The sequence below is a fragment of the Leuciscus leuciscus genome (assembly GCF_965113295.1).
Source record: "Leuciscus leuciscus genome assembly, chromosome: 12".
In the NCBI taxonomy this organism is placed as follows: Eukaryota; Metazoa; Chordata; class Actinopteri; order Cypriniformes; family Leuciscidae; genus Leuciscus; species Leuciscus leuciscus.
Window position 1 is genome coordinate 31,651,624 of NC_138736.1, and position 27,013 is coordinate 31,678,636.

General features: G+C 36.7%; 2 protein-coding genes and 1 long non-coding RNA gene across 4 annotated transcripts in view; 1 reads left to right on the forward strand and 2 right to left on the reverse strand.

Moving 5' to 3' along the window:
* Positions 1-25,586, reverse strand: part of LOC309511863 (nuclear GTPase SLIP-GC-like) — a 35,903-nt gene extending 10,317 nt beyond the window's left edge. The window contains exons 1-9 of one of the 2 annotated variants that reach the window (XM_082187220.1): positions 25,474-25,586; positions 6,742-6,774; positions 6,585-6,647; positions 3,476-3,786; positions 1,759-1,968; positions 1,447-1,641; positions 1,162-1,340; positions 1,008-1,047; positions 695-778 (exon numbers count right to left, since the gene is read on the reverse strand). In XM_082187220.1, coding sequence (XP_082043346.1) covers positions 695-778; positions 1,008-1,047; positions 1,162-1,340; positions 1,447-1,641; positions 1,759-1,968; positions 3,476-3,786; positions 6,585-6,647; positions 6,742-6,754 — 1,095 coding nt within the window. In that variant the 5' untranslated portion in view covers positions 6,755-6,774; positions 25,474-25,586. Of the gene's footprint in view, positions 1-694; positions 779-1,007; positions 1,048-1,161; positions 1,341-1,446; positions 1,642-1,758; positions 1,969-3,475; positions 3,787-6,584; positions 6,648-6,741; positions 6,775-12,940; positions 13,322-25,473 lie in introns of those variants that run through there. The other variant, XM_082187219.1, reaches the window with a different exon arrangement.
* LOC309511873 (uncharacterized protein) overlaps positions 1-27,013 on the forward strand; it is a 163,916-nt gene that overhangs the window by 46,803 nt on the left and 90,100 nt on the right. The gene's annotated exons all lie outside the window — the stretch shown is intronic.
* On the reverse strand, positions 4,097-6,578 carry LOC309511895. Its single transcript, XR_014210805.1, has 2 exons — positions 6,221-6,578; positions 4,097-6,111 (listed from the first exon to the last, which is right to left on the reverse strand). It is a non-coding gene; the product is annotated as an uncharacterized lncRNA (long non-coding RNA).

Consider the following 27,013-nt stretch of genomic DNA (forward strand, 5'->3'; position numbering starts at 1 on the left):
CTCCCAACTGCATCCACGATGTTTGTATACATTCCTGCCTGGACGCGCAAACATTCTGTTACAGTTACTAAAAAAATTAGAATTTTTTTTAATTAAATTACACAAACATTTGGCTATTTAAACGTTCAGAATAACAGAGTTATGGCACAGCAAAACTTAAGAAAATTAAGTTTGCCGTCCCCTGAATTAAATAATAAATCACTTGGTCTAAACTGCTATAGAGGAAGAGAATGTTAGTGATAGACTGCGGAGAACTTAGTTTGTTGACTCCTTTCTTGTTATGCGGCAATTCGGAACACACGCTGTATTTTTTTGATACAATATCAACAATGAAAAAACTATATAAACTATGAATAAACTTTAAACTAATAGCTTGTTAATGATTTGTAAGTACTTATTATAAAGCGCTACCAACTTGCTCTGATCTTAACAGCCACACGCAAACAAAGTGGCTTTCTTAAGACATAAAGGCTCATGGCATGTCATGCATGTGCCCTTATATACATGCAGCGCTCCATGTGACATCATAAGATTGCTGTCAGCCATTAAGATTGCTGTGATTTCACAGATGCTTCAGACACCAGGTTCGGTGGGACACATCCCCTTAGCATCAGCAACTGACAAAGTGTTGAGTTCAATATAGAAATCATTGAAAATATTGATGAAAATAAGGAAAATTATGAAATATAAAAACCTTAATATCAGATTTTTCAAGCCTTTCTTTGACATCTGTCTTGGCATGTTCATTTCTATGAAGGATGCACATTTTTTTCTGATCCTGAAGAATGATTAAAAACACCAATGTTAGAAAACAAATTGTCTTATCTATTGTGAAATCTGATTCAGTAGTTGATTATGCACTATAATGTACATAACAAATGTTCCTTTTCCTCAGTAAATTGTTACATTCATTAAAAGGCAGTTACAATGATATGAAAAATCTCATAGACTTGCAAATTTACTCAAGGAGCAATGAATGCTAATTTTTCATCTCAAATTTTCCAAACCTTGTTTCTTTGGTGCTGATGTCTTTTAAGCCTTGCAGATCTAAAAAAGTCACAAAGGGTTGTTGTTTTTAAAATTCTGATCTATTTGCTGTATATAAGCTTAGCATTAGACCATTGTGCAGCCCTGTATTTATATGTGTATATCACAAAATACCTAATATAGCCCGTTGCATTGATCTCATCAGTCTTTGTACAGATGAAATTAATGCGCTTGCACTTTCCACCTGGTCCCAATTCTTCAATACAGTGCTTTAAAATCCCCCAGGGTTCTTTGTCTTTGATTGCTCGATTGATAGCACTTACAATCCAAACACAAGAACATTCTCTCAGGTTCTAAAGAATTTTAAATAGTGATTTAGATGACATGGTTAGTAGCATAATAGATTGTGTATTTCTATGATATCAAAATGTTGATTTCAAAAGAGTATTATACACTTACAGATTTCCACAGATCATCTCTAATCTTATTGCAATCTCCCGTCCCAGGAATATCAACAAGCACAATGTGTTCCAGGAGTTCATGACAATCTGGAATTTTGATTGTCACACTCTTTACAAGCGGCCAGTACCAGCCACCAGGACTGGACTCACTGTGTTGTATGTAACATGCAACATCATTGGAAAATTCAGAGACCTGTGGAGACAATAAAGTTTTTTTTTATTCACAAGCAAGACTGAATACATCATTATTTAATATTATTATGAAACATCTGGTGTTAAAAATGAAACATTAAGTCTCATAAAAACTTACATCAAAGTTTGAGATTGTTTTCTTGCTCAAAGAAAAGGTTTCAATCTCAGCAAATTTGTCATCTTTCTGTAGCTCTTCTAATGTTTTATTTTTTGCATCAGCTCCATACAGCGCAGTTATCTTTTCTTCAGCAATTTCAAAGTCATCATTCCTGTCCTCACTTTCATCAGACAAAACTCTGAAAAGATCTTTGAGCTCTTTCTCCCAATCCTGCAGAGGGACAATACAGAAAATAAAGCTTAATTTCCCTCTGTCTATCTGATTTATTTACTGTTATACAACAATAAAAGTAAATAGATGAGTAAAGTTTGATGACAAACTTTGATGTTGGCTTGACAAAGCCAGGTCTGAAAGTTAAAAATAACTTTGAACAGCTTGAAGGTTTATTCAGAGAAAGTAAAAAAAAAGTGATGCTGTATAAAGTATAAAGCATGCTGCTAGCATGAATTAACAACTTGAATAGCATGTTACAAACATGAATTAGTATGTTTGTTATCATGTTTTAATATTCTGCTAACGTGCTAACTCGTTTTAACACATTGTTAGCATGCTGTTAACATGTTTTAGCATGTTGCTAGCATGAATTAACATGTTGCTTACATGATTTAACATGTTGCTAGCATGTTTTAAAATGTTGTCCTAGGATATTCATTAAGATTTGCTAGTGATAGACAGCTTAAATATTATCTTATTGTTCAAAAGTTTTGCCCCCCATGGAAGCTTGTTTCCGCCACAGAATAAAACATTTTAAAAGATAATAGCAACTTTTTATCTCACAATTACGAGTTTACATCTCGCAATTCTGACTTTATTTCTCAGAATTGCGAGATATAAAGTCAGAATTGCGTGAAATAAAGTCTTAATTGCGTGTTATAAAGTCAGAATTGCGAGATGTAAAGTCGCAATTGCGTCTTATAAAGTCACAATTCCTACTTTTTTTCTCGCAATTGCGACTATATCACGCAATTCTGACTTTATAATACGCAATTGGGAGATATAAAGTCAGAATTGCATGATATAAAGTCGCAATTGCGTGTTATAAAGTCAGACTTGTGAGATATAAAATGAGGTTCTGAGGTAAAAAAAAAAAAAGTCTGTCTTTTTTTCTCCTTAGAATTGGACTTTATATCTCACAATTGTGAGTTTATATCTCACAATTCTGAGAAAATATGTCAGAATTGCAAGATGTAAACTCGCAATTATGTGTTATAAAGTCAGAATTGCGTGATATAGTCGCAATTGCGAGACAAAAGTCAGAATTCTGACTTTATAAGACGCAATTGCGACTTTATTTCACGCAATTCTGACTTTATATCTCGCAATTCTGACTTTATATCTTGCAATTCTGAGAAATAAAGTCAGAATTGTGAGATGTAAACTCGAAATTGTGAGATAAAAAGTCGCAATTATCTTTTAAAATGTTTTATTATGTGGCGGAAACAAGCTTCCATACCCCCCTCATTGAAAGTCTAAGACTTTTCGAAGTTTGATAGTATGTTAAATGAAAATTTAAGTTGGATCCGTTAGAAAAGATATAGCCTACCTAGTCAGATTAAATATGTGGTCTGACCCAAGTTTGGTGGTTGTAGCTTGAAAGCCCCATAAGAAGATACTGTTTAAATGTTTGCAAATAATACAAAAGTTTGCAAAAGCTTTAATATTAGATCAGTATGTTGGCTTTGTCAAGCCAATGTAATGGTAAGATAAATGAGTAAACCTCTTTAGAGAAGAGTTCAATCTCTGCAGTGTAGTTGGCATCATCCAGATTGGCTTCCACCTGAGTAACAATGGCTGTACAGGCACCATAACTATCAGATGGCAGAAGATCCTTTTTCCCCAGGACTGCATTCAATAAGGAACTTTTTCCATCTCCTGATTTTCCAAAAATCCCCACGGATACTTTCTTCCTTCTGACTTTATCCATTTGATTTATCTTTGAAATTATGTCTCTGTGCATCATGAAAGCTTGATCTAAGTTATGAGTGACTGTTTTCATGATTTTCTTTGCATTCTCCATGATCTCCTCAACTGTGTGCAATGAAGAAGAGAATAACAATGCATTATTTAAATTACATTAACTTTATAAAACTTAAAACAATGTGCACACCACTATGTAACAGATCATCATAATTCAGTTAGTCCCTGCTGAAAGGTGCCATAACCAGTAGGCCTATATGGGCAAACCTTATTTTTCTCCATTGACAGCTATTCAAGGCGAGGTAAAAGCAACGGTGCTAAAGGTTCCACAGGGATAAAGGCTCCTTTGGTTTTGTATCATATATGCGTTTCGTCCAGACGGATCCGGCATTTTGGGAGCCTGAAACCGTATTTTTTAAAAACCGGTTCTGGATACGGAACGGGGATAAATATGAAAACGACACACTTGCGTTTTCGTGTGTACAGCCAATCCGTATATTTTGTGAAACGATGATGTCATCACCCCACATGTCAACCCTAGTCAGACACAGCTACATCACGTAACAGCAACAACAACTGCGGACAACATGCTTGTGTTCTTTTAGCTGTGCTTTTATTTCCTTAACTTATTTACTTTAATGTATTTTTTTCTTTTTTTTCCTTTATTTTACTTCTTTATTTATTTTCTTTCTTATGCTAAGATGCTTGTCTGTTGTCTGATTAAGACATTTCATATTTTGTACCAGGCCATTTATGTTTGTTTATATTGTTCAATAAAGTTCTTGGTAAAAAAAAAAAAAAGAAAAGAAAAGAAGAAGCTGAGCCTATTGTTATTGTATGCAGTGCATAAGGTTTATCCGCATGCTTAAGTCTTCTTCTCCGTTTTTAGTGTATCTCTGTAGCAGAATTACAGCGCCACATACTGGTCTGGCATGTATACAAGATTGTTTTGAGTTGGTTTCAGTTGTTTCACTTGTACGCAGATATTTCCTGAGACGACGCCTCGTTTACGGATTTTTTTTTAGAACGAGGGAAAATAGATAGGATAGGGAAAGTTCTGGCTTCATGTGGATGTGGCCTCAATTCTCTGAAAACTCTGCTGCCAGTGTCACGATCCCTGTACTGTGTTTTGTATGACTTTTATTTTTAAGTATATTGTTAGTTCCCCAATGTTTCTGAGTTCACTTCCTGTGTTTGGTTCCTGTTTTGCCTTGTACCTTGTTTGTCACCATAGTTACCCTCATTAGCTCCCAGGACATCAATCACCAACACCTGTCCCTCGTCAGCCCCTTGTTAACCAGTCCATTTAAACCTCTGTGCTTCAGTTGTTGTTTGTCGGTCGTGTTCTTGTTTTTGGATTGTCTTGCGTTTATGTTTATGTTTATGTTTGTCTATTAAACTTGTGTTTGCATATGGATTCTCTCTCACCGCTTCTAGTGAAAAATTAGGCTTCCTGAACCACTGAGACCTTGCAGCTAGGAATGGGCAAATGAAGCCTTATGAAGCACTGAGGCTTCCCCCTGAATGTTTCGGGAAAAAAATTGAACCATTGGGGCTGTGTTCCAGTCCAAAATTGTCATGCCCTTCACTTGCTAACTTCCCTCCGTCTTGTTCACTCGGATGTACGTCATTGCGAGTGCCAACTACTGGCGGAAGCTGCAATGGGCTGAATTGGAACGTCCTAAGCCCTTGATCACTTGGAATCAGCTATGTAGTTAATTTATTATTTACATTTGTTTTCCCTTTAAGAATTTGTTTAATGCAGCATCCAAATGTATATATGGTGTTAGGGTTGTTTTCAATTAAAATGTTTTTTAAATGAATATATCATAGTGTTGTTTGTTGTGGTGGTGATTAGACGAGATCTGTGGTGACGTCACAATCGTACTGCATTGTGGGACATATAGGTGCCTGAAGTGTATATAAGAAGTAGACTCGCTCCCTCTGTCAAAATCGAGGGAGCGAGGGTCTGTCCAAGGATGCGTTCCAGTCCAAAATTGTCACGCCCTTCACTTGCTAACTTCCCTCCGTCTTGTTCACTCGGATGTACGTCATTGCGAGTGCCCACTACTGGCGGAAACTGCAATGGGCTGAATTGGAACGTCCTAAGCCCTTGATCACTTGGAATCAGCTATGTAGTTGATTTATTATTCACATTTGTTTTCCCTTTAAGAATTTGTTTAATGCAGCATCCAAATGTATATATGGTGTTTGGGTTGTTTTCAATAAAAAAAATTAGAATTAATATATCATAGAGTTGTTTGTTGTGGTGGTGATTAGACGAGATATGTGGTTACGTCACAATCGTACTGCATTGTGGGACATACAGGTGCCTGAAGTGTACATATGAAGTAGACTCGCTCCCTCTGTCAAAATCGAGGGAACGAGGGTCTGTCCATATAAACTTCCCTCGTCCACTTCACGAAGTGGAACGCACTTCAAAATGGCGGCGGGGATTCCCCCGAGGGGAAGTGCTTAGGGAAGTTCGCAAGTGCGTGTCTTAAAGTGGACTGGAACGCAGCACATATAAACTTCCCTCGTCCACTTCACGAATGGCGGCGGGGATTCCCCCGAGGGGAAGTGCGTGTCTAAAAGTGGACTGGAACGCAGCACAACAGTGTCGAAAACAGCGCCATCTTGTGGCAGGTCAAATTTATAGTAGCCATGTTTATGAGCAGCTGAGTGCGTAGCGCCTTTGTTTTATCCATTAAGCGCAAAGTTAAACATTCACGTGACTGGAAAGAAAGTGAGGCTTCGTTTTTCGTTGATCACGTGCTTCTCTGAAAACAATACGCGCTCCGGCACGGAGCTTCATGAGGAATTGCGCTGCGTACTCGATACGCGCTTTGAAGCTTCATTGTCAAATGTAACATCAGTAGCTACTTCAGACCAATTCAGATTTTACTTGCCTGTTGTCAACGCTGTCTCTCTGCCCGAGTTAGACGATTCATGATCACGCTTTCTTTTAGTACCTATGAGAGAATGAATTCCACTCATTATATTTCCTCAATCACTGACTGTAAAGCAAACACAATGATCTTTTATTTATTTGAGAAACGTTTATACCTTGTCTAGCCATTGTGAGATCGATGGAAAATCCTGTAGAGAGAAAAAAAACAAAAAAAAACATACACTCAGATCAAAGACATGGTCTAGATTTTTTTTAAATAAAGTTCCAAATTTAGGTTTTGGGAGGAACCTAATCATTCAGTCCTGAATGTCAATCATTATTTTGAGAAAATATAATATCAATATAATAATTAATAATATTTACATTTATTATTAATTAGGCAGATGATTTCATACAATTATTCTGCAAGGATTATTAACTAAACTCTATTAAGGGTGCAGCAAATGATTTCTGAGAAACACTGTTGATATTTGAAATAGACACCTATAGAAACACCTATAGAAAAACTCACCCCTCCTTTCATTTCTCAGCCCCCAAAATAACAAACACGCTATGCAACACAGGCATTGACTAACCACTGGCATGTCAGCCAGCTTGCGCAAGTATGGATGAATCAGCTGTGATTCAACAACAACAACAACAACAACAACAACAACAGCATATTTTAGTTCTGTGAAACCAATAGCAAAGCCAATATTACTCATATATTAAACAGAAACAAAGCAACCTCAGTGGCATTTTCAGGGCTTCTTGGTCTCTAACATCTCTCCAGTGCTGGAAAGCTTTTCTAATATTAACATGGATCAATATTTTGTTATCATGGTTGGTTGCAACAGCTAAACAAAACAAAATCCTGAATTTTTTTTTTTTTTTTTTTGATTTTTTTTTATAAGCACACACGTTTATCAGAAATCGCTTACTCCACTTCTAAAATCAAAAAGGATTCTTCATTGTATATATGGGGAGACCTGGGGCCTCATTTATAACTGTTGCGTAGCCTACGCACAAAACAAGCCCTGAAAGAGGTGTACGCCACTTCCGACGCATAAATTGTGACTTATAAAAAACAAACTTGACACCTGGGGCCTGTTTCAATAAGGAGGTTCAACCAACTCTGAGTTAAAACTTGAACTCTGAGTTGACTTACCCTGAGATGGGAAACTCTGAGTTTTTGGTTTCAGAACAGCTGAAATTAGTTAGTTCAATCAACTCTGAGTTGACTGACTCTGAGTTAAGCGCGTGCACCACAACTATAAAAAGCCATTATCAATGGAGCGCAGATAATATTATGAGTCACCATGGCAACAGCGGCAGACAAAAAGAGGTCTTCACATTTCTCACCAGCAGAACTGGATGTGCTTCTGCAAGCATATGGAGAGTACGAACATTATTTAGTTTATAAGTGTTACTGTTATACAGTGATGGGTGTAATTAATTACCAAGTAATCTAAATACTGTAATTAATTAAAAGGATTACTCTTAATTCTTCTGTAATTTAAAGTTAAATCTGATGTAATTGTATTGGACTATAGAACAATTCTGTATAGGCTATTTAACATACATTTTTAAAAGTTATATTTTTAATGTAACCTTCTCCCTCTACACACTTTGGTCAATTGTATATTGTTTATTTGAAAGCATTAAAAGTGCAGTTTCTTGTCTCTCCTTGTATTGTTCAAGTGTTTAAGGTTGACATTTTTTTTTTTTTTTTTTTTTTTTAGTAAATAGTAATAAGTAGACCAATAATTTATAAAGATAGTCATTATTACATTCATCTAATTACACTGTTGAAGATGTCATTTGTAGTTAGTAATACAAGTAACTTACCCAACTGTTATAATATCAGAGGTGAAACTGGAAGAACAGTATGTTATTCAACCTTATTTAAATTTTCATGTAGGTGCAATCCTGCAGGCATTAAAATAACATGGCAGCAGCTGAAAATTAAATATAAAAACATAATTCAGTCAAGTAAGGCTTGAGCATATCATAGGTGTAGGCTACCTGACTTTACAAACATTTGAGATATTAAATAACTAAAGCATCCAGTGTCTAGCAGTGCAGCAGCATTTTTGGCTGAGGGAATTCCTGGACGGACTTCAGAGCCAGTCCCAAAGATCCAAGTGCCTTCATAAAATGTAAGAGGTTTACATATGTGTTATTTTTTATATAGGCTATTTTACTTTGGGTTAGGATTTTTGTTGGTCCCAATAGATTCTGATGGTAAAATCTGTCTTTTGGAGCCTCCTATCCCAACAGAACCCCAGGCAGTTGTAAGTTGCCTACTCAATACACCAGAAATTATGACAAATAGTGTTATAAAGTGTACTCAACCAAATCCTAATCACATGGGGATAACTAGTTTCTGCTGCCACAGAGAGGCCTACAGAGGTAATGTTAACATTATGTGTCTACACATCAAACAATCTATACATTCAAATTTTTTCACATTTTTATGTGGAGTAGCCTATAGAATCTAAGTTTAAATCTAAGTATAAACGGGTATTCGTATCTCTCCCCGCGCCCCCAGAGTGTGGAAGAACAGCAGGAGGACGGTCCATCAACTTCTGGTGCACAGATGAACAGTTCAGTGATTTCCAGTAAATGCCAGAGTTTAATTCTGTAGAATTTGTTTAGAACTACATTATGTAACTCTAATCTACTACTGTATTTTCAGTTGCCAGTTAAGGAGTTATATAGACTTCATCTTATAAAAAAAAAAAAAAAAAAAAAAAAACAGCAGTAAAAATAGCAATATTTTATTTATTAGTAAAAGATTGATTTTATTAATAAAAATGTACTAAAAGAATGAATGAGGAACACCACTTCCTCTTTAAAAAGGGGAGGAGACCGAAAGAAACTGGGTTTACCGAAGAAAACCTGCTCCCGACCTGGGGGGCGTTTCCCGAAAGCATCGTTGGCCAACTATGGTCGCAAGTTCATCGCAATGTCCATTGAACTCTATTGGCAACGAGGGAACTTGCGACCATAGTTGGCTAACGATGCTTTCGGGAAACGCACCCCAGGTTAGGTTCACAGAGTAAGTTACCATGGTAACTGACTCTGAGTATAATTTACCTCTCTTTCAGAAACGGGCTTGACTTACTCTGCTTTCTCAGGTTTAACATACCTCCCATTCTGAAACAGAAAACTCAGAGTTTCCCTCATTTCAGGGTTAACATACTCATAACCTCCTTTCTGAAACAGGCCCCTGCACGCAAACTCTGACCCATGCGTATGAACATTTTGGAGACGGAGTTTGGCGACACCGATGGTGAGCTGAATGACTGACGGCAGATGAAGGAAAACCACTTTAAATCTGCATTATGAGTCCTAATCAAATACAGTGCATGGTAGGGCTGGGCGATATATCAATATAAAAAATATATCGATATATTTTTGAAATGGGTGTTTAGAGCATGTTATGATATGAGAGGCGAATTATGACTACTTCAGAAAACCCAGCACAATAGGAACTACCAGGCAGTGACATAAGTGTACGCTGAGATAAAGTTTTTCACCTCAGAAAAACTGACTTTCTTGTCCTGTCAGCCGTTATCCTGTTCTCGTAGCGCACACTCTTCAATTGCACGCGCAAATGCAGCGGCGGCGCGCGCTGTATCGCCTCACTGATCAAGTGCAAAAGAAACTACGAGCATGCAACGCCGTTACGTTGTAAATTACACGAAATAAAAGTAATGCAGGTATGATTTTCATTATATTCACAAGGAGCAGTTTCCATGTTTCATTAACAGTTATTGTTAATATTGTGTATTCACCATGGTAACTGTCCTTTCCATATTAACCCCAAAATGCCACTATTTTTCTTTGTGTTATTTTTTATATTTTTAAATTATTGTAGTGGCTCATACTAGTGATGTATGTCTCGAGACCACTTTTACGTGGTCTCGGTCTTGTCACGGCCTTGACGGTCTTTGGTCTTGGTCTTGTCTTGGTCTCGGACCTCTCGGTCTTGTCTAGTCTCGCTGTCTCGGACCGACATAGTGGTCGGGGAATTTAGCAATACAATACTACAATATCCACGACGACACAACGTTCGATAATGCAACATTATTATCCACAACCAACGAAACGGATTGAAGCGCGCGTCCGAGTGAAAGTGCGGCGCGTGCGCGAGCCACACCAGAAAACACTGTATCCGCGCCACTGATCGCAGCGGCAACGAGCACTTTGATCACTTGATTTAAAAAACACATATCAGTGACATGATGGGTTTTAACTTCATTCAGGAGATTTTGGGTAACTGCACAACTGACAGACTTTGAGCGCACCGCCAACGGTGTGTGTGTGTGTGTGTGTGTGTGTGTAACCATAGCGACAAAACGACCAACTTTCGGATCCTGCACTTAAGCCTATAATTTCGTTTTTAAAAATTTAATTATGTATTTAAAAGTTGCAGAATGGATTCATTTGGAGACTCCGAAATCGGCAGAGATAGGCAGGCATTTGCTTAGATTAATTTGTGACTTTGATATCTGTGTGTGTTAGACTAACACAGAAGATGGTGTTAGACTAAATAAATGGTCTTTTAAATATCATATGCATATCTCCGTTGTGTTGACTAAACAGATTAGGCCTAATCCAAGTTTACAATTGTGTATCTTTAATTTGATGTTACGATTTCATCTACACATTAAGTATAATTTCAATTGGTTACATTAGCTGCTACATATTTCTCATTCTTTAGACAGTTGTTGGAGGAGCAAGATGGTGTTGGAGGTGTTGGATGTTTTGTCAGATGAACCATCAGTACCAGTCATGTCAGTCCTCAACAGTACACAAAAGTTAAGGGAGTCTCAATCCTCTAATAGAGCAGTAACAGCCATCATGCAATTGCTAGTTGATCTCACCCAGTCTGCAAAAACATTTACAGTGAGCTCAGTCACACACATGACATGGTCTGTCTCTGTATTGTTCTGCCTGTGTAGTTGAAGTAATACCGTCTAATATGTATTGAATGTAAACTGCGGCTGAACCCTAGTATGCTGCTGTTCTTGAATTCATACAAGTTGCTTAGCTTCAACACTAGTCTGTTTTTTTTTCCCTCCGGTCTCGACTTGGTCTTGGTCTTGACTTGGTCTGTCTTGGTCTTGGTCTTGTCTTGGTCTCGATACCCTCTGGTCTTGGTAGTGTCTTGGTCTCGGTTTAGGCGGTCTTGACTACAAGTCTAGCTCATACCAACATTGTATTAACAAAAACTAGTTTGGGACTGCCATTTAATAACTTTAGCATAGGCCTAATGTTTATTTATTAGTACTTGTCACATGTCTGTCCTGTCTTGTGTTGCACATGGGTGTTTTGTTATTTTAGGCCATGTGCTCATGTCATTGTCTGATCCCTCCCACTTGTTATCTGATTATTGTTTGAGTTCTTCCACCTGTTCCCTCTTGATTAGTTCCCTTTATAAGTCCCCTCTTGTTTGCAGTCTGTGTCGGTTCGTTGTCTAATGTTTCTTGTTCCCTGTGATCCTGCAGTAAGTTTCATGTTCTGGTTTTGTTTTGCATTTACTAGTTTTCCCCCCTCGTGGGTTTTGTTTTGTGTTTGTTTTTCTTTATTGTTAATAAATATTCATTCTCCTGCACTTGAGTCCTCGCACCTTTTTGTACTCATCCCAACCGTGACAGTACTAGTCTTTACTATTAGTCATATTCTTACAATTTATGTTATATGTATGTATATATATAGGCAAATTATAACATGTTTACACAATTTGTTTATAGCCTATATATATATTGAATGTAAACTTTGATAATCATAATTAATAAATCACAATTACAATTTGAAGGGAATAATTGGCAATTATGATTTTTGTCATAATCGTGCAGCCCCAACTTAGGTGAAGAAACCTGTTTATTATTTATTCATTTGATTTTGCAACTGTTCACTGAAATAGTTGGTTTCAATAAAACTACTTGTGACGTCATATTTGGCTTTGACTTTGAACATTTTCTCTCACTTTGCGGAAAAAATATCGGGATATATATCGTATATCGATATTCAGCCTAAATATATCGCCCAGCCCTAGTGCATGGTCACAATAACAGTTTAAATCAATAAAAGAATGATTTATATGCTTTAGGCAACATCTGACATAGGCTATACACATTTAGATTAAATATGTCATTCTCATTAATGGAGTTAAGCACTTAAATTACATGAAATCATAACCAAGAAATTACATATATATATATATATATATAGCGCCACAAGATGGCGCTGTTTTCGACACTGTTGTGCTGCGTTCCAGTCCACTTTTAGATACGCACTTCCCCTCGCGAGTGGGTGCGTGCGTAGTAGTGTGTGTAATGGCGGCGCAGAGGTAACGTCACTGACCAAGTTAGCAGGTATGAAGGCGGGTCATCGTCAGACACCAAGATAGGCGGATAAGCAGCTTTGACTTGTCTTCAGAACAGCTCAAAATCAGTCGGTCGGGAAGTGCAACGCTTCAGTCGAACTTCGCGACGCACCAGACATCAAACTCAGGAAGCATCAGATTGACAAGCGGCCGTCTTTCCTCAATAATCCATTGTACTCACAACTGGCAAACAAATGGATGACGCGTTTTTTCCAGGTCCGACACACTTCCCTATATCCAACTTCAGTCCGTCGTTAATTGAAACACTCCACCTATTCACGCAAAAAGGAAAGTGAAAGTAAAATAAATAATGTTGTGGCACAGATTCTCTTCACTGCCACAGGTATTAAAGGGTCATGAAACCCCCCTCTTTCAGCTCAAGTCTAGCTCACAATCTTTTTGAAAAATGCAACTTAATTGGGCGTGGTGGCTGTGCGAAGAAGGGAGGGGAGTGGGTGTGGTATGGCACGGCAGGGGAGGGGGGGAAACTGTCATCGCCAGTGGCCCATGCATGCATGCATATCGACTGTCACTAAAAATCTGTGGTAAAATGTGAGGAAATGCCAGATTTTTTTATAGCTGGCAAAGTTAAAGTCTAATGAAATACACTGACACCTTATTTTTGTCCTTTCAAAAGTAACTGAATGCCCTGCTACATATATTAGCCTACAGTAATCATAATTTTATTTAAAACATATAAATGCACATGTATATGTATAATTATGTCATTATAAAATATATATTTGTTTACACTATAAATGCATATATTTGAAAATAAAAAAGATTCCGCAAAAAAAAAAAAAAAAAAAACGTTCCGTACATAGCCTTGATCTACGCTCCCCCTAAAACTATAATAAAGATGGACAGTGACATAGAAATTTGCACAAATTAAGCATACGTTCCATACAATTGAGGTATTATAAAAATATTTACATTTTAATAACGAGTGATTATTTAACAAAAGGCAAGTAAAACGGTCAGGGTTACATTTTACACACACACACACACACCTCTGAAGCGATAGAAAAGGACCGCATCACTCGCAATACGAAACCTGCATTGGTGTACAAGGCCGAAGTCCACCATTCTCCAGTTGAGTGGTTGCTAGTGCACAGCCTGTGACGTCGACACGATGAAGATTTTAAACCCGGAAGATGAAAATAGCGGAAAAAACTCAAATTTAACCATTTTCCCCCTACTATTAAATCTAACAGATGCTAACATTGTCTTCAATGGTGTTCAACACACATACCTCTGGTAAAATCTCAGAAAATTTGGTTTAGGGTTTCATGACCCTTTAAATGTCGTACCAAATTAAAGAAGGAAGACTTGGGCAACATACGTTGTATTTATAACATCATATCTTATCTCATTACGGAGTTGTAGACTGTTGAATAGAGAGTGTGCATTTGTGACAATTTGCCCCATCGGCGGGTAAGTTGTCACAATAGATTATCAAAAAAGAAGAACACAACTAATTAATTCTGAATAATGATTTTAATTTTTAAATTCAAACCAGAACTGGAAATATAAACAATCATGCCTAGAATCTGGAAAAACAATCATTTCAATCCAAACAAATCAAAACACATTAAGTGGCAAGACCACTTTACTTTGAACTTTAAACTCAAATGTTCTCTGGCTTGCACATAGATACATGATAACTGAATGGAATGCTGCAGATAACTCGCTTAACTTAACATGTTTAACCTCTGAACAAAACAAATGTCCTGTATCTGACTAATCAGACTCATCTTCAGAGTCACAATTCTGGGACACATAAATTGCCTGGCCTGAGGTGCAAGTATCATGGGCCCAATTGTTGCATTTTACACATTTTACCCAGGTCTCCTTTGGACGACTGTTTGAAAATGGCTCTACATAGACGAGGCAGAAGCACTCTTCATCATCTTATGATGATTCTTGTATGATTTTTCTTCTTTAAGCTGCCTTGTTCTTCGTCGGTCCAGATTTTGACTCCCTTTTTACTGGGATCTGACAGGTTGGTGCTGGAGCCTGGCATCTGAGGAGTTTAAAGACTCCATTTGTCCATTATTTATTTCTAAAGAAACACGAAAATGTATAAAAGGCTCCATTACCTTGTATCTTATGTTATGGCCCCGTAGAAGCAGTTTTTGTAAAAATAGGCTAATGATTGCGTCATAACCACGCGACTCTCTGTCGCACAGTAGAGAAATTACTGTATGGACAGGAGGAGAAGCTCGCAGGCAATTGGGGGGACGTGGGGGCAAAATGACAAAATAATTAATCAGAATACTTAGCAAAAGTTGCTCCTGCTCCTAGCTCATGGACACCTCCTACTCACACTCTCCGTCTTTGCAAGTTTCGGAAGGGAATGATTCTGATTTCTCTTGGCACAGCTACTAGAAGACAGACGGGTTGCTCATGTCACATCTACGTCGTCAAGCTCAGTTTGAGTCTGCGCGTACTGCCACTGTACGGTCAGCCATCAGGAAGTGAGTGCTTCTAATTGACTTCACTTTTCTCCGTTGAATCCAATGCAGTCGCTGTGTCCATTTCTTTTACTGTCTATGGAAGAAGTCACACAAAGTGGCTATTTGATTTTTGAGATAGAGCCTCTAGTGTTGGACTTATGAACAGTGTGACAACTTGCCCATGTGACAACTTACCCCGCTCCTAGAGCTCTGGGGTCTCATTTATAAAACTGGGGGTAGGATCCTTACTAAAAGTGCATATATTGTGGTCTCTCCGTCTCCTCCCCGAAATAACCATATATGCTTACAACGCCTAGTTCTACTATGCATATCCTCATCTGCATATCATTTGCAAATGCATATTCATCCACGTGATACCATGTTTAAGGTACAAGACATCAGGAAAATATGTGATACGGATGTGCAATCACATTACATTGCTAAAATGAATACATAAATCAAATAGTATAAAATACATTTCAGAGAACATTTTTCTCCATCTTTTCCACTGGCCAAATAGTATTTTTTATTTGCTTTAAATTTTTAATGGAAACAGATAGGCCTTATTGTGCATTATTGATCATTCCAAGCAAGCAATAGTCGTCATTTCCCCGTCTCGGTTAAATATAGACCCGATATAGTCCGGCTATGTGCAACCCACTTTTAGCCAAAATAACATTGAATCTGGTTACATGTAATTTTTTGTCAAAATAACTTGCGAGATGTATGACATTCCATCATGTAGGCACAGTCAACTGTGATTACAAGGTGTTTGGTTTCATTTCTTTGACATGTTCTATGTGTAGGCTGTGCGTAGCCACGATTTAGCTTGTAGTCAGACTGGCTATTTGTAGCCCACTTATAGTCAAAACTGATTAATTGTTTTTGTTTGGCCAGGCAGTGCATGAGATGGTTGATATCCCATTATGTTTGCATTGGTAATAATATCTACAAGGATATTCAAACACAGGAAGTTACATCATATACCAATTTACCAAGGACCCATGGAAGCAGCAAGCAGGTTTGTAATTCTCTCAAATTGGAAAAATAAATAAACCTTTGTAATGGTTGGTATGTAGTTGCAACATTTGGATGTCATGTGGTATGACCTAAAAAAAATGCTAATATTAAAGTTATTTCTACAAATATATCTTTTTATTATAAATTTCATAGTGACCTTTTTTGGGAAGCTAGCTTGTTTTGTTTAGGTGGCCGATTCTGTGCCTGTAAATTTTGACTGAATTTGAAAATATCCTGTGGTGCGACCAAATATCATGTGGTCCGACCACTGCAGACTGTTTTCCAGATATATGTCCTAGATTGGCAGTTTTATGCTTTTATATTCAATTGACGGTTTATATAAAAAAGTACTTTACTTTAGTATCATTTGGAATATATTTTTATGCAATTTGGGACATTTTTTATATACTGTATATTTCAGACAGTTTATGTTTACTTTTTGTACAATATGAGAAAAATGCAACCAAAAAATGAGAGCATGTATTTTCAGTTTAGAAATAATGCATTTATTAGTAGTGTATTTATTATTGCCTATTTATTTATTTAAAACTATTTAAATCTATTTTACCAGATGCCACTGCCAAGCGAAAAAATTCTGACCCTGCAGCAAGAGCGGAGTACCTTGATAGGAGAAGAGTGAAAAATTATTACAGTTTAAAATATCTGTTTTCTATGTGAATATATAGTAAAGTGTAATTTATTCATGTGATCAAAGCTGAATTTTCAGCATCGTTAATCCAGTCTTCAGTGTCACATGATCCTTCAGAAATCATTCTAATATGTAACCCTGGACCACAAAACCACTCAATGGGTCAATGTCACATGGGTCAATTTTTTGAAATTGAGATTTATACATAATATGAAAGCTGAATAAATAAGCTTTCCATTGAAGCATGATTTGTTAAGACAGAACAATATTTGGCCGATACAACTGAAAATCTGGAATCTGAAGGTGCTACAAAATCGAAACATTGAGAAAATCACCTTTAAAGTTGTCCATTTATGTTTGCGATATTGCTATATTCACTCACAAAAATAAATGTTTTATATATTTACGGTAGGACATTTACAAAATATGAAACATCTTTGATCTTTATTTTATATCCTAATGATTTTTGGAATAAAAGAAAAATCGATAATTTTGACCCATACAGTGTATTGTTGGCTATTGCCACAAATATACCTTTGTGACTGGTTTTGTGATCCAGGGTCACTAATGATTTGCTGCTCAAGAAACATTTCTGATTATTATCAATGTTCATTTTTTGTGGAAACTGTGATACATTTTATATGTCAGGATTATTTGATGAATAGAAAGTTCAAAACAACAGCATTTATATGAAATAGAATCTTTCGTAACATTATAGCCTAAATATCTTTACTGTCACTTTTTATCAACTGAATGTGTCCTTGATTAATAAAAGTATTAATTACTTAAAAAAACTATTGACCCCAAATGTTACCTGTATACAATACTTTTATGAAATAATTTATATTTATAACATTATTATTTGTTAGAAAGAAATTCTAAGTCAAGTTAAATTAAATGGTGCACTTGTGTTTGTGATGTGATTTTATAAAACATTTTTTTATAAAATGTTTATGTTCAGGAAAAGTCTGGGAAATTTGTATACAATCTGATTTAAATCTATATGTTTATTTTTTGTATAAAATGTATTGTTCATTGATCTCTTTAAATAGATTTTTAACTATATAAGGTCTTCGTGTCATTTGGAGCGACCACTCATCATGTGGTGCGACCAATTAAAACAATCACTGTATTAAATTTGAAATAAAATATCTTATTTATGTGGCTGAAATATGAATCACTGATACAGTATACTTTAGTAAATGATATTTTAAAACATTTCTATCAGTTTTATGTGATTTACAGGAAAAATAAGTCTGTTTACTAGATATAAGGTGGCAACTCTGAAATTATAGAACAAAAAATGAGATCATTATTTACAAAAACTCAAAAGAAATGCAAATACTTGGTTTCTAAACACTTTAATTACTAAGAACTTGTAAAAAAAATGTTTAAGCATGTTAGGAAATTAATTCATTTGAAGATAAATCACGGTCGCACCACATGACATTTTTTAAGGCTATGGACAATTCATCTAGATGAAGAAACACAAAAATCACTTGAATTAAATGTTTTAAATGAATTTAGGTGTACACAGCATCCTTAATGTTTGAACAATTGCAACAGGTTTTTTTTTTTTTTTTTTTTTTTTTTAATTGGCCTGTCGAAAATCCTTATACGTCATTAACCCATATATATATATATATATATATATATATATATATATATATATATATATATAGCCTTTTTTTTTTTTTTTTTTTTTTTGATGGATTGCCATGTATGTGTGTTATATTTGAGTACAGACTCCTTAAGTTGTATTCTGTTGTCTATTATATTTAGTAATTAATTTGCTGTCTATTTGATGACTAGTCTATTTTTGGGCTATGTTTAGACGTCTATTAAATGTTCACTGACAGCCCAAATTTAGCCTTGTTTTAGCCTAGATTAATATTCACTGTCTATTACGTATATATGTAGTCGTTCAATAGCGGTCTAATTGACGTCTAGTCTATTCTTGGGCTACGTTTAGACGTCTATTAAATTTTCACTGACAGCTCAAAATTAGCCTTGTTTTAGCCTAGACGTCAGGGCTGTGTTTGGACGGCTATTAGACGTCTTTTAAACGCAAAATTGCTTGATGGGTTATTTGCGTGAAAATGCTATTATCACGTGCTAAGCAATCATCGCTGTAGTTAAAACATTAAAACACAGCATACCACAGGAAAAGTGTTCAAAAGCATTGCATCCACTACAATATTTATATTTATTAGAATATAAAAAATTTTGTAACTTCTCGGTAATGATTTAATGTAATTTAAGTGCTTAACTCCATTAACGAGAATGGCATGTTTAATCTATGTGTATATCATATGTAAGTTTAAATACAGTTTAAATCATTATTATTATGGTCATTCAGCTCACCATCGGTGTCACCAAACTGCTCCATCTCCAAAATGTTCATACGCATGGGTCAGAGTTTGCGTGTAGGTGCGCAAATTTTCAAATTGGTAATTATAGCATTTATTAACATTTATATTTTTAAGCCACAAATTACTTTTAAATAAACTGTGTAGTAGATACCCATTTTTAATAACTTAACAACAATTACAGAAACTTCAATCCAATCAATCCATCAAATTTATCTTCAGTTATTTAGTCAAATATAATAACTCCAGATGTTTCTTTTCTGTCATTTATTTATTGGTGTCACCAGGCTCCCAGCAATTTCACTCACCCGAGTTCTAATAACTTGCACCTATCCCCGATCAGCTCTCCAGTAAGCCTTGCATAAAAGTACACACCTCCCACTTATGACTAGTTCACAGTTCACACTACAGGATTTTAAGCCCGATTTAAACCCGATTTGCAAGTTAACGAGCTCGCCGGCAGGTCGGGCTGTAATCGCGTGCAAATCTGCAGGTAATCCGCGCTCGCCAATCTTTAAGTGTGAAATACTTAAAGGAGAACTCCGGGCAATTTTTAAGTTAATCTTGATCGTTATACCTTTGTGAGTACTGTCTATAGAAAAAAAAAAACGAACCGGATTGGTGCTTGCAACACGGAGCTGCTACAGCTAATGCCCAGAGCTCCCATTCAGCTAAAACGGCAGTTATGGGGGCATAAACCTAAAGAGTGTCTTTGTGCCTCTTAACAGACACAAAATGCAATTAAAATGTCTGTCCAACATGAACAGGGCCCACATGACAACAAGATGCGTTTAGCAACTTAGCCATTGTTTAAATTCACCTAAATAGTGTTTTAGACGGCTAGCTGTAGTCTCGCGCTGAAGTCCCGTGGGAACTCAGTTGTAGCCGGAAAAAGGTAAATAGTGAAGAAGAAATGGTTCGCGTTTGTGCCGTTCCGAATTGTGGCAACAGAATGCGAAAATACAAGAACTTTTTTTCGTCTTCTTTCCATGACCTCGAGATTCTGCAGTTGTGGCTAGTTGTACTTCAACTTGATGTGCAAACTCCCATACAAGTACTATGCGCTAAAGATTACCGCATTTGCAGCGAACACTTTGACAAGGATGACTACACAGACACAACACAGCGGGGCCGGTTGAAGAAAAATGCCATTCCGTGGACGAAGACGGGTGCAACCACTGTGGAGGTAATGTAAACTTTATTTATCCTTCCATTTCTGTTGCCACAATTCGGAACGGCACAAACGCGAACCATTTCTTCTTCACTCGTGAGCAACTCCGATCTTCACTCTTCACACAAGCTCCTCCCACCTGCACACTGCTATTTACCTTTTTCCGGCTACAACTGAGTTCCCATGGGACTTCAGCGCGAGACTACATCTAGCCGTCTAAAACACTATTTAGGTGAATTTAAACAATGGCTAAGTTGCTAAACGCATCTTGTTGTCATGTAAGGGCCCTGTTCATGTTGGACAGACATTTTAATTGCATTTTGTGTCTGTTAAGAGGCACAAAGACACTCTAGGTTTATGCCCCCATAACTGCCGTTTTAGCTGAGTGGGAGCTCTGGGCATTAGCTGTAGCAGCTCCGTGTTGCAAGCACCAATCCGGTTCGTTTTTTTTTTTTTTTCTATAGACAGTACTCACAAAGGTATAACGATCAAGATTAACTTAAACATTGCCCGGAGTTCTCCTTTAACGACGCATCAAAAACGCTCGCTGACGCCAGACAAATATCTAGCATGCCAAATATCTGGAGCTGTCGGCCGACTCCATAGCCTGTGGTGTCACGTGTTGCGACGAGCAACAGCCAATGATCAGCTTGTTATGACATTACAAAAGCCTTTTGTATTTGTAACCATCATTGCCAAACCACAACAGGCATCTGCTTTTTCATTATAATGTTTTACTCACCTCCAACTCTATCTGACAGACAATCCCTGCGGGCAGCGTGTGCTTATCCATCCTTTCACCCATATTCTTTTTTTTTTTTTTTTTTCGGGGTTCTAAACAGATCATTGCGCAAATAATATATATAATATGTATGTATATGTATAGCCTATATATATTATTATTATAATTATTATTATTATTATTATTATTTATTTATTTATTTTTACCGCCAATTTTGTCCCGCTGTCCATTTTCAAATAGACAATGCGCCATTTCCCATTCCACTTCTTTCGCATGTTTTCGTGACAAAATGTGGTTTTGGGACCGGATAGAGTTGTTGGGTGACAGAGTTGTTGCCAGCTCGTGTAGTGTGTAACCCCCTGTTGCAGAACATTTACGTAGTGTCACATAGTGTGAACACCACACAACGACTTCAAGACTCCAGAGCAAGTCATGTATTCTAAACAGCACAGCGATCTGCAGACGTTTAAAGTTGTGTAGTGTGAACTAGGCATTAGTCAGTGTCTGCCTGGTGGGACGCGAACAAGTGTTTTTGAGGGATCAGCGTGTTTGTGAATCAGTCTGCTTGCAGAGACAGAACTTGGAATATTCTCGAACAGATTTCTTGGATTTGACTTTGAACTTTGTAGTGGTAGATGATTGAGAGGTGGGGTTTAGGAGAGTCAGCTGACAGCCTGTATATACTGTAGGTCGCAATACTCCTCCTCTACTTCTCATTGACTTGACACTTGTAACACCTTTTTAAATGGTTACTAAAGTAACTCAATAAAATAATTTGGAACATTGTTGTTGGGTTTGGCTAAGGAGGTGGAGTGTTATGTCAAATCACAGAAATGAAATTAAAGAAATTAAGCCGGCTTTACAGACAAAACATATAATGAGGAGCTTTCTGACCCCTCTTAAATTGCATCCGGGAGGGCTGAATTACAGTCTTGTGCTACAGCGCCACACTGGTCAAACTGTGTTAATGCAGGCCCTTACATTAGGTCATATGAGATCAAAGACTATTCAACAACAAAAATATTTGTCAACAAATATTTATTATTGATGTTGCTGATAATTTTGACTAATCGTTTCAGCCTTACTTTCAAGGCCCAGAAAGGTAGCAAAGAAATTAAAATAGTCCATGTGACTACAGTGCTTCAACCTTGTTATGAAGCGATATAAATACTTTTTGTGTGCAAAAAAACAAAACAAATAATAACTTTATTTTAACATTTTCTTCTCTTCCCTGTCAGTCTCCACGCTGTTCAAATGAGCACCACGACACATGCGTGTTATGTTGATGCAGGATCCGGCCAATTTCTGAACTGGCGCTCTGACATATAACCCGGAAGTGCTGCGCTGTGTTTACAACGTGAACCGCTTCAGAGACAGACAGAGAAGAAATTGTTGAATAGAGTTGTTTTTTTGTTTTTTGTTTTTTGTTTTTTTCACACAAATTTGTTGTCGCTTCATAACATTAAGGTTGAACTACTGTAGACACATGGACTATTTTAACGATGTCTTTACTACCTTTCTGGGCTTTGAAAGTGGTTATTATGTTGCTGTCGAGGTCAGAAAGCTCTTGGATTTCATCAAAAATATCTTAATTTGTGTTACGAAGATGAATGAAGGTCTTACGGGTTTAAGATCAACATGAAGTTGAGTAATGACAGAAATTTTATTTTTGGATGAACTAACCCTTTAAGGGCCCTATTTTAACGATCTGAAACGCAAGGATCAAGCGCAAAACGCAAGTAACTTTGTGGGCGGGTCTTGAGCGCTGTTGCTATTATACCGGCGAGATAAATTACTCTTGCGCCCGACGCAAATCTAAAATGGGTTGGTCTGAAGTAGCTTCATTATTCATAGGTGTGGTTTGGGCGTAACGTGAAATAAACCAATCAGAGCGTCATCTCACATTCCCTTTAAGAGCAGGCGGGCTTGTTCAGCGGATTCCTATTATAACGGCGGATTTGCCAGGTGCGCGCCAGGAGCGGTTCACAGCCAGTCGTCAGGGACGTTGGGGATGGAGAAACACACCCAAATTAACTTCGGTTAAACAGGCGTATGATAATTTGGGTAAATGTGTAAGCTAAATCGCTTTTATAATAAACTGTCTATCTATCTATCTATCTATCTATCTATCTATCTATCTATCTATCTATCTATCTATCGTAATAATGTATGATTTGCAAAAATGATAACTGCTCTGTGTGTAGATGAGAGAATAAAAGTGTATGCGCGTTGTGCACACGCTACATTGATTATGGCCCTTAAAATAGCATATAAATAACATGCGCAACGCGCCACTGACTTTAAACTGTTTTTTTTCGGTCATCGGCGGAATTGTTTTCTAAACCTGCAAAATAGCATGAGAGAACGTTTGCGCCGGAACACGCCTCCTCTTTGCGCTGAACCGCCCTGGGGAGCGCAAGTGTATTTCTTAGTTAACCGACGTGCGTCTGTGGAGGGAAAAGTCCGCTTTGCGCGGGTGCAAAATAGGAATGATACATGCGTCGGTGTACAAAGTCAATTGCGCTGGGTGCAAGATAGGGCCCTAAGTCTTTCTCTTTGAGGAAATAAAAAAATGTCATGAACTCAACTTTTCTCAATCTCAATAAGATGTTTCTGTTACTCTATTATGGATTTACCTCACCAGTGTTCAGTGTTCACAGTGGAGTAGTCTGTGTATTTAAAATTTCTGTGTCATTTGAGACCAAAGTTTGATTTTGACAGAAGAGAATGTTTTTGACTAGAATACATTTTATTTTGACCTGGAAGTTTGAGGTTTGTGCAAGTTGGTGTATCGTTTTGAGATTGTGCTTATAGTTGTGAGAAAACAGTGAATTGTTTCATGAATTGTGTGTTAATAGCAATCAAGAAAAACTGTAATAAAGATTGAAAAGTTTGAAAGACAAATTTATACTTTGCTAGGCTCTTGCTATGCAGTTGATGGGGTGTTGCTAGAGTATGTGGTATATAGTGTGTTCTGGGTAACCACACACAGACATTCCCACCTCTGTTAGTAACAGTTGTCAAACACTGTTTTCAAAACTGATCCATGTCTCAGTGTTTTTATATAATAGTATTTCTTTCTAATGTTAGAAAATTCAAAAAGAATTGCTGCTCTGTAAAACATGTGATTTATACCATCCTATGTAATATTAATAAAACAGCTTGTTTTTTCAATGTATTTTTTCCCACATTGATTTCCCACATGTATAGTACAATTGTGGTTTTGTTTCATTAATACAGTGTATGCTTTTTTTCTTTTTTTCTTGATTTTACCCTGAAAGAATGGAAGTGAAATGTGACAACATGCCCCATAGGTGGGGCATGTTGTAACATGTGAGAGGCACATTGTAACATGTCCATATGACTGCTTACATGTGATCTGATCTAATAAAAAAAATAAACAAGACAAAATAAAATATTTTGTCAAAATAGAATTATAAATTTTTTTTGTTTAAAATAATGCCATTTTTTAATAATTAAAAATTATGTAATTTGAGTTTAACAAACACACCACAAAACACAGCTATACAGCATAGTTAAAAAATAATAATAATAATAATGATAATAATTAATAATTTCTGAACATTGACTCTGTCTTTATTTTCTCAGGGTTTCTCAATATTATTTATACAAGTATAGAATAGAATAGCATAGTTCTTCTAATAGGGTCACATTGTAGCGCAGTGTTACAACGTGCCCCATCTGCGCAAATAGGATTTAAACCCGGATAGTGTCTTCTGCTGTTTAGATCACCAGTAAAGAACTATCTCAATCTTTAAATAACAGATATACGTTTAAAATAATATCATATTTGTATGTTTTAAATAAACACAAAAAACAGAGATGAAAAATTAAGATTAAGAAATGTACTTTTGCTATGGTTTAATAAATGTTCAGTAATATCTTCCAAAGATATTGATATGGCAACTAGTAAATGCACTAAGTTTTGCCATGCTGGCATGTGTGGAAAGTTTCGAACCGTGTGTTACAACTAGCTCAGCGTTAGGTTGTGCCCTGCTCCACCCCTATTTTTGTTTAGCATAGTCAGTATATATATTTTAATTTTAGTCAAATGTAAGCATCATAATTTGAAGGAAAACTTACCATATATCTCCAGATAGAGTCTGTGTGACAGAAGACTGTCGTCGATTCAGTCGTTTCGTCGTTTGATAATTGTTTCCTTATATCGACATTTCCTGCACATGCCACACTTTTACTTTCATTTCTAAGTAAGTGTAATGAGGAGAAAAAAAATCTATTTCTGTAAAAAAAAAAAAAAAAAAAACAGCAGAAAGGAAATTTGTTGTCCCATTGTTGTCAATTTACATTGTCTACATGTTTCTAGAGCTCCTCACAATATTCTGCAATTGGTGATGAAGCAATTAACATTTGAGCATGAATTCTGATGATTTGGATTGCAGCACACAAATAAAATGATCAATATTTATGATCATTGTATGCTGTGTTTTTAAGTGTATTTTATGGTCAGTGTCCCAGTGCAAACAAAATAAATATTAAATGATGTAGGGAACAGCCACAACATAACACTTTTTGACTTTCTCAGGTTGTGTAAATCCACATGGGGTTTAAAGTTTTAATTTTGCTCCACATTAATTTCACAAGTACATTAATGTGGTTTTGTTTCATTATTACAGTGTTTACTTTTTCTGTATTTACCCTGAAAGACTGGAAGTGAAATGTGACAACATGCCCCATAGCTGGGGCACATTTTAACATATGAGGGGCATGTTGTAACATCTTGACAGCTTAAATTGTTTTCTGATCTAAGGGGGTAAAAAATATATATGTATTTTGTCAATAAAATAATTTACTTTACAAAGGCTTTTTTTTTTTTTTTTTTTTTTTAAGAATTAAAAATAAACTAAATTTGGAGTTCGACAATGAATGGCCCCATTCTTGGGACAGCCCTGATCGCAACACAGGGCTATACAGCATTAAAAACAATGTGGGCAAATACTTGAAGGAACATTCAGACATTTAGCAAAAATGCCCATTGTCCTATGTTTTTCTTGCTATGGGATGTGGACGCCCCCTTCTGTGTGGACCATAGACTGTAAAAAAATATGGACGTAGTGTCCGTGACGTCATCCGTAGGTTTCTGAAGACCGTTTTTGAAGCCTAAAGTGGGCGTGGCCGACCGTCGCCATTTTGGTAGCGCGTCACTCCCGAATTTATTTATTTTTACAGTCAGACAATTAGCTGAGGTAACGTGACGGCTAGCAAACAGCAGACAAACGGCTAATGATGACTAATGACCACTGCAGCGGGAATCCACCTTTCACTCAAAAGTGGACACCCTTAATTATGCAGAACTTTAAGGCTAAATATAATGTAAACGGATGAGTTATAAAAAAAAAATCACCCCCCTCACAGTTGTCATGAAGGGAAAAATAAGCTAAATAGACCAAAGCCACTTTTTGCACCAGGCTGTAAACGTGTTTTTTTCTGCGGTAAAGTTGGGTATTTTAACATGGGGGAGATAAAGATTTGACTCACTTCTGCACCCAGCCTCAAGCGGCCAGTCAATGAATTGCCGTTGAATTCACTTCCGTGTTGGTTTCAAGAGAGAGACAGGGAGGTTGCCGCTTGGTTTGGACGCATTAGCCTATCCATAGAGTGCTGC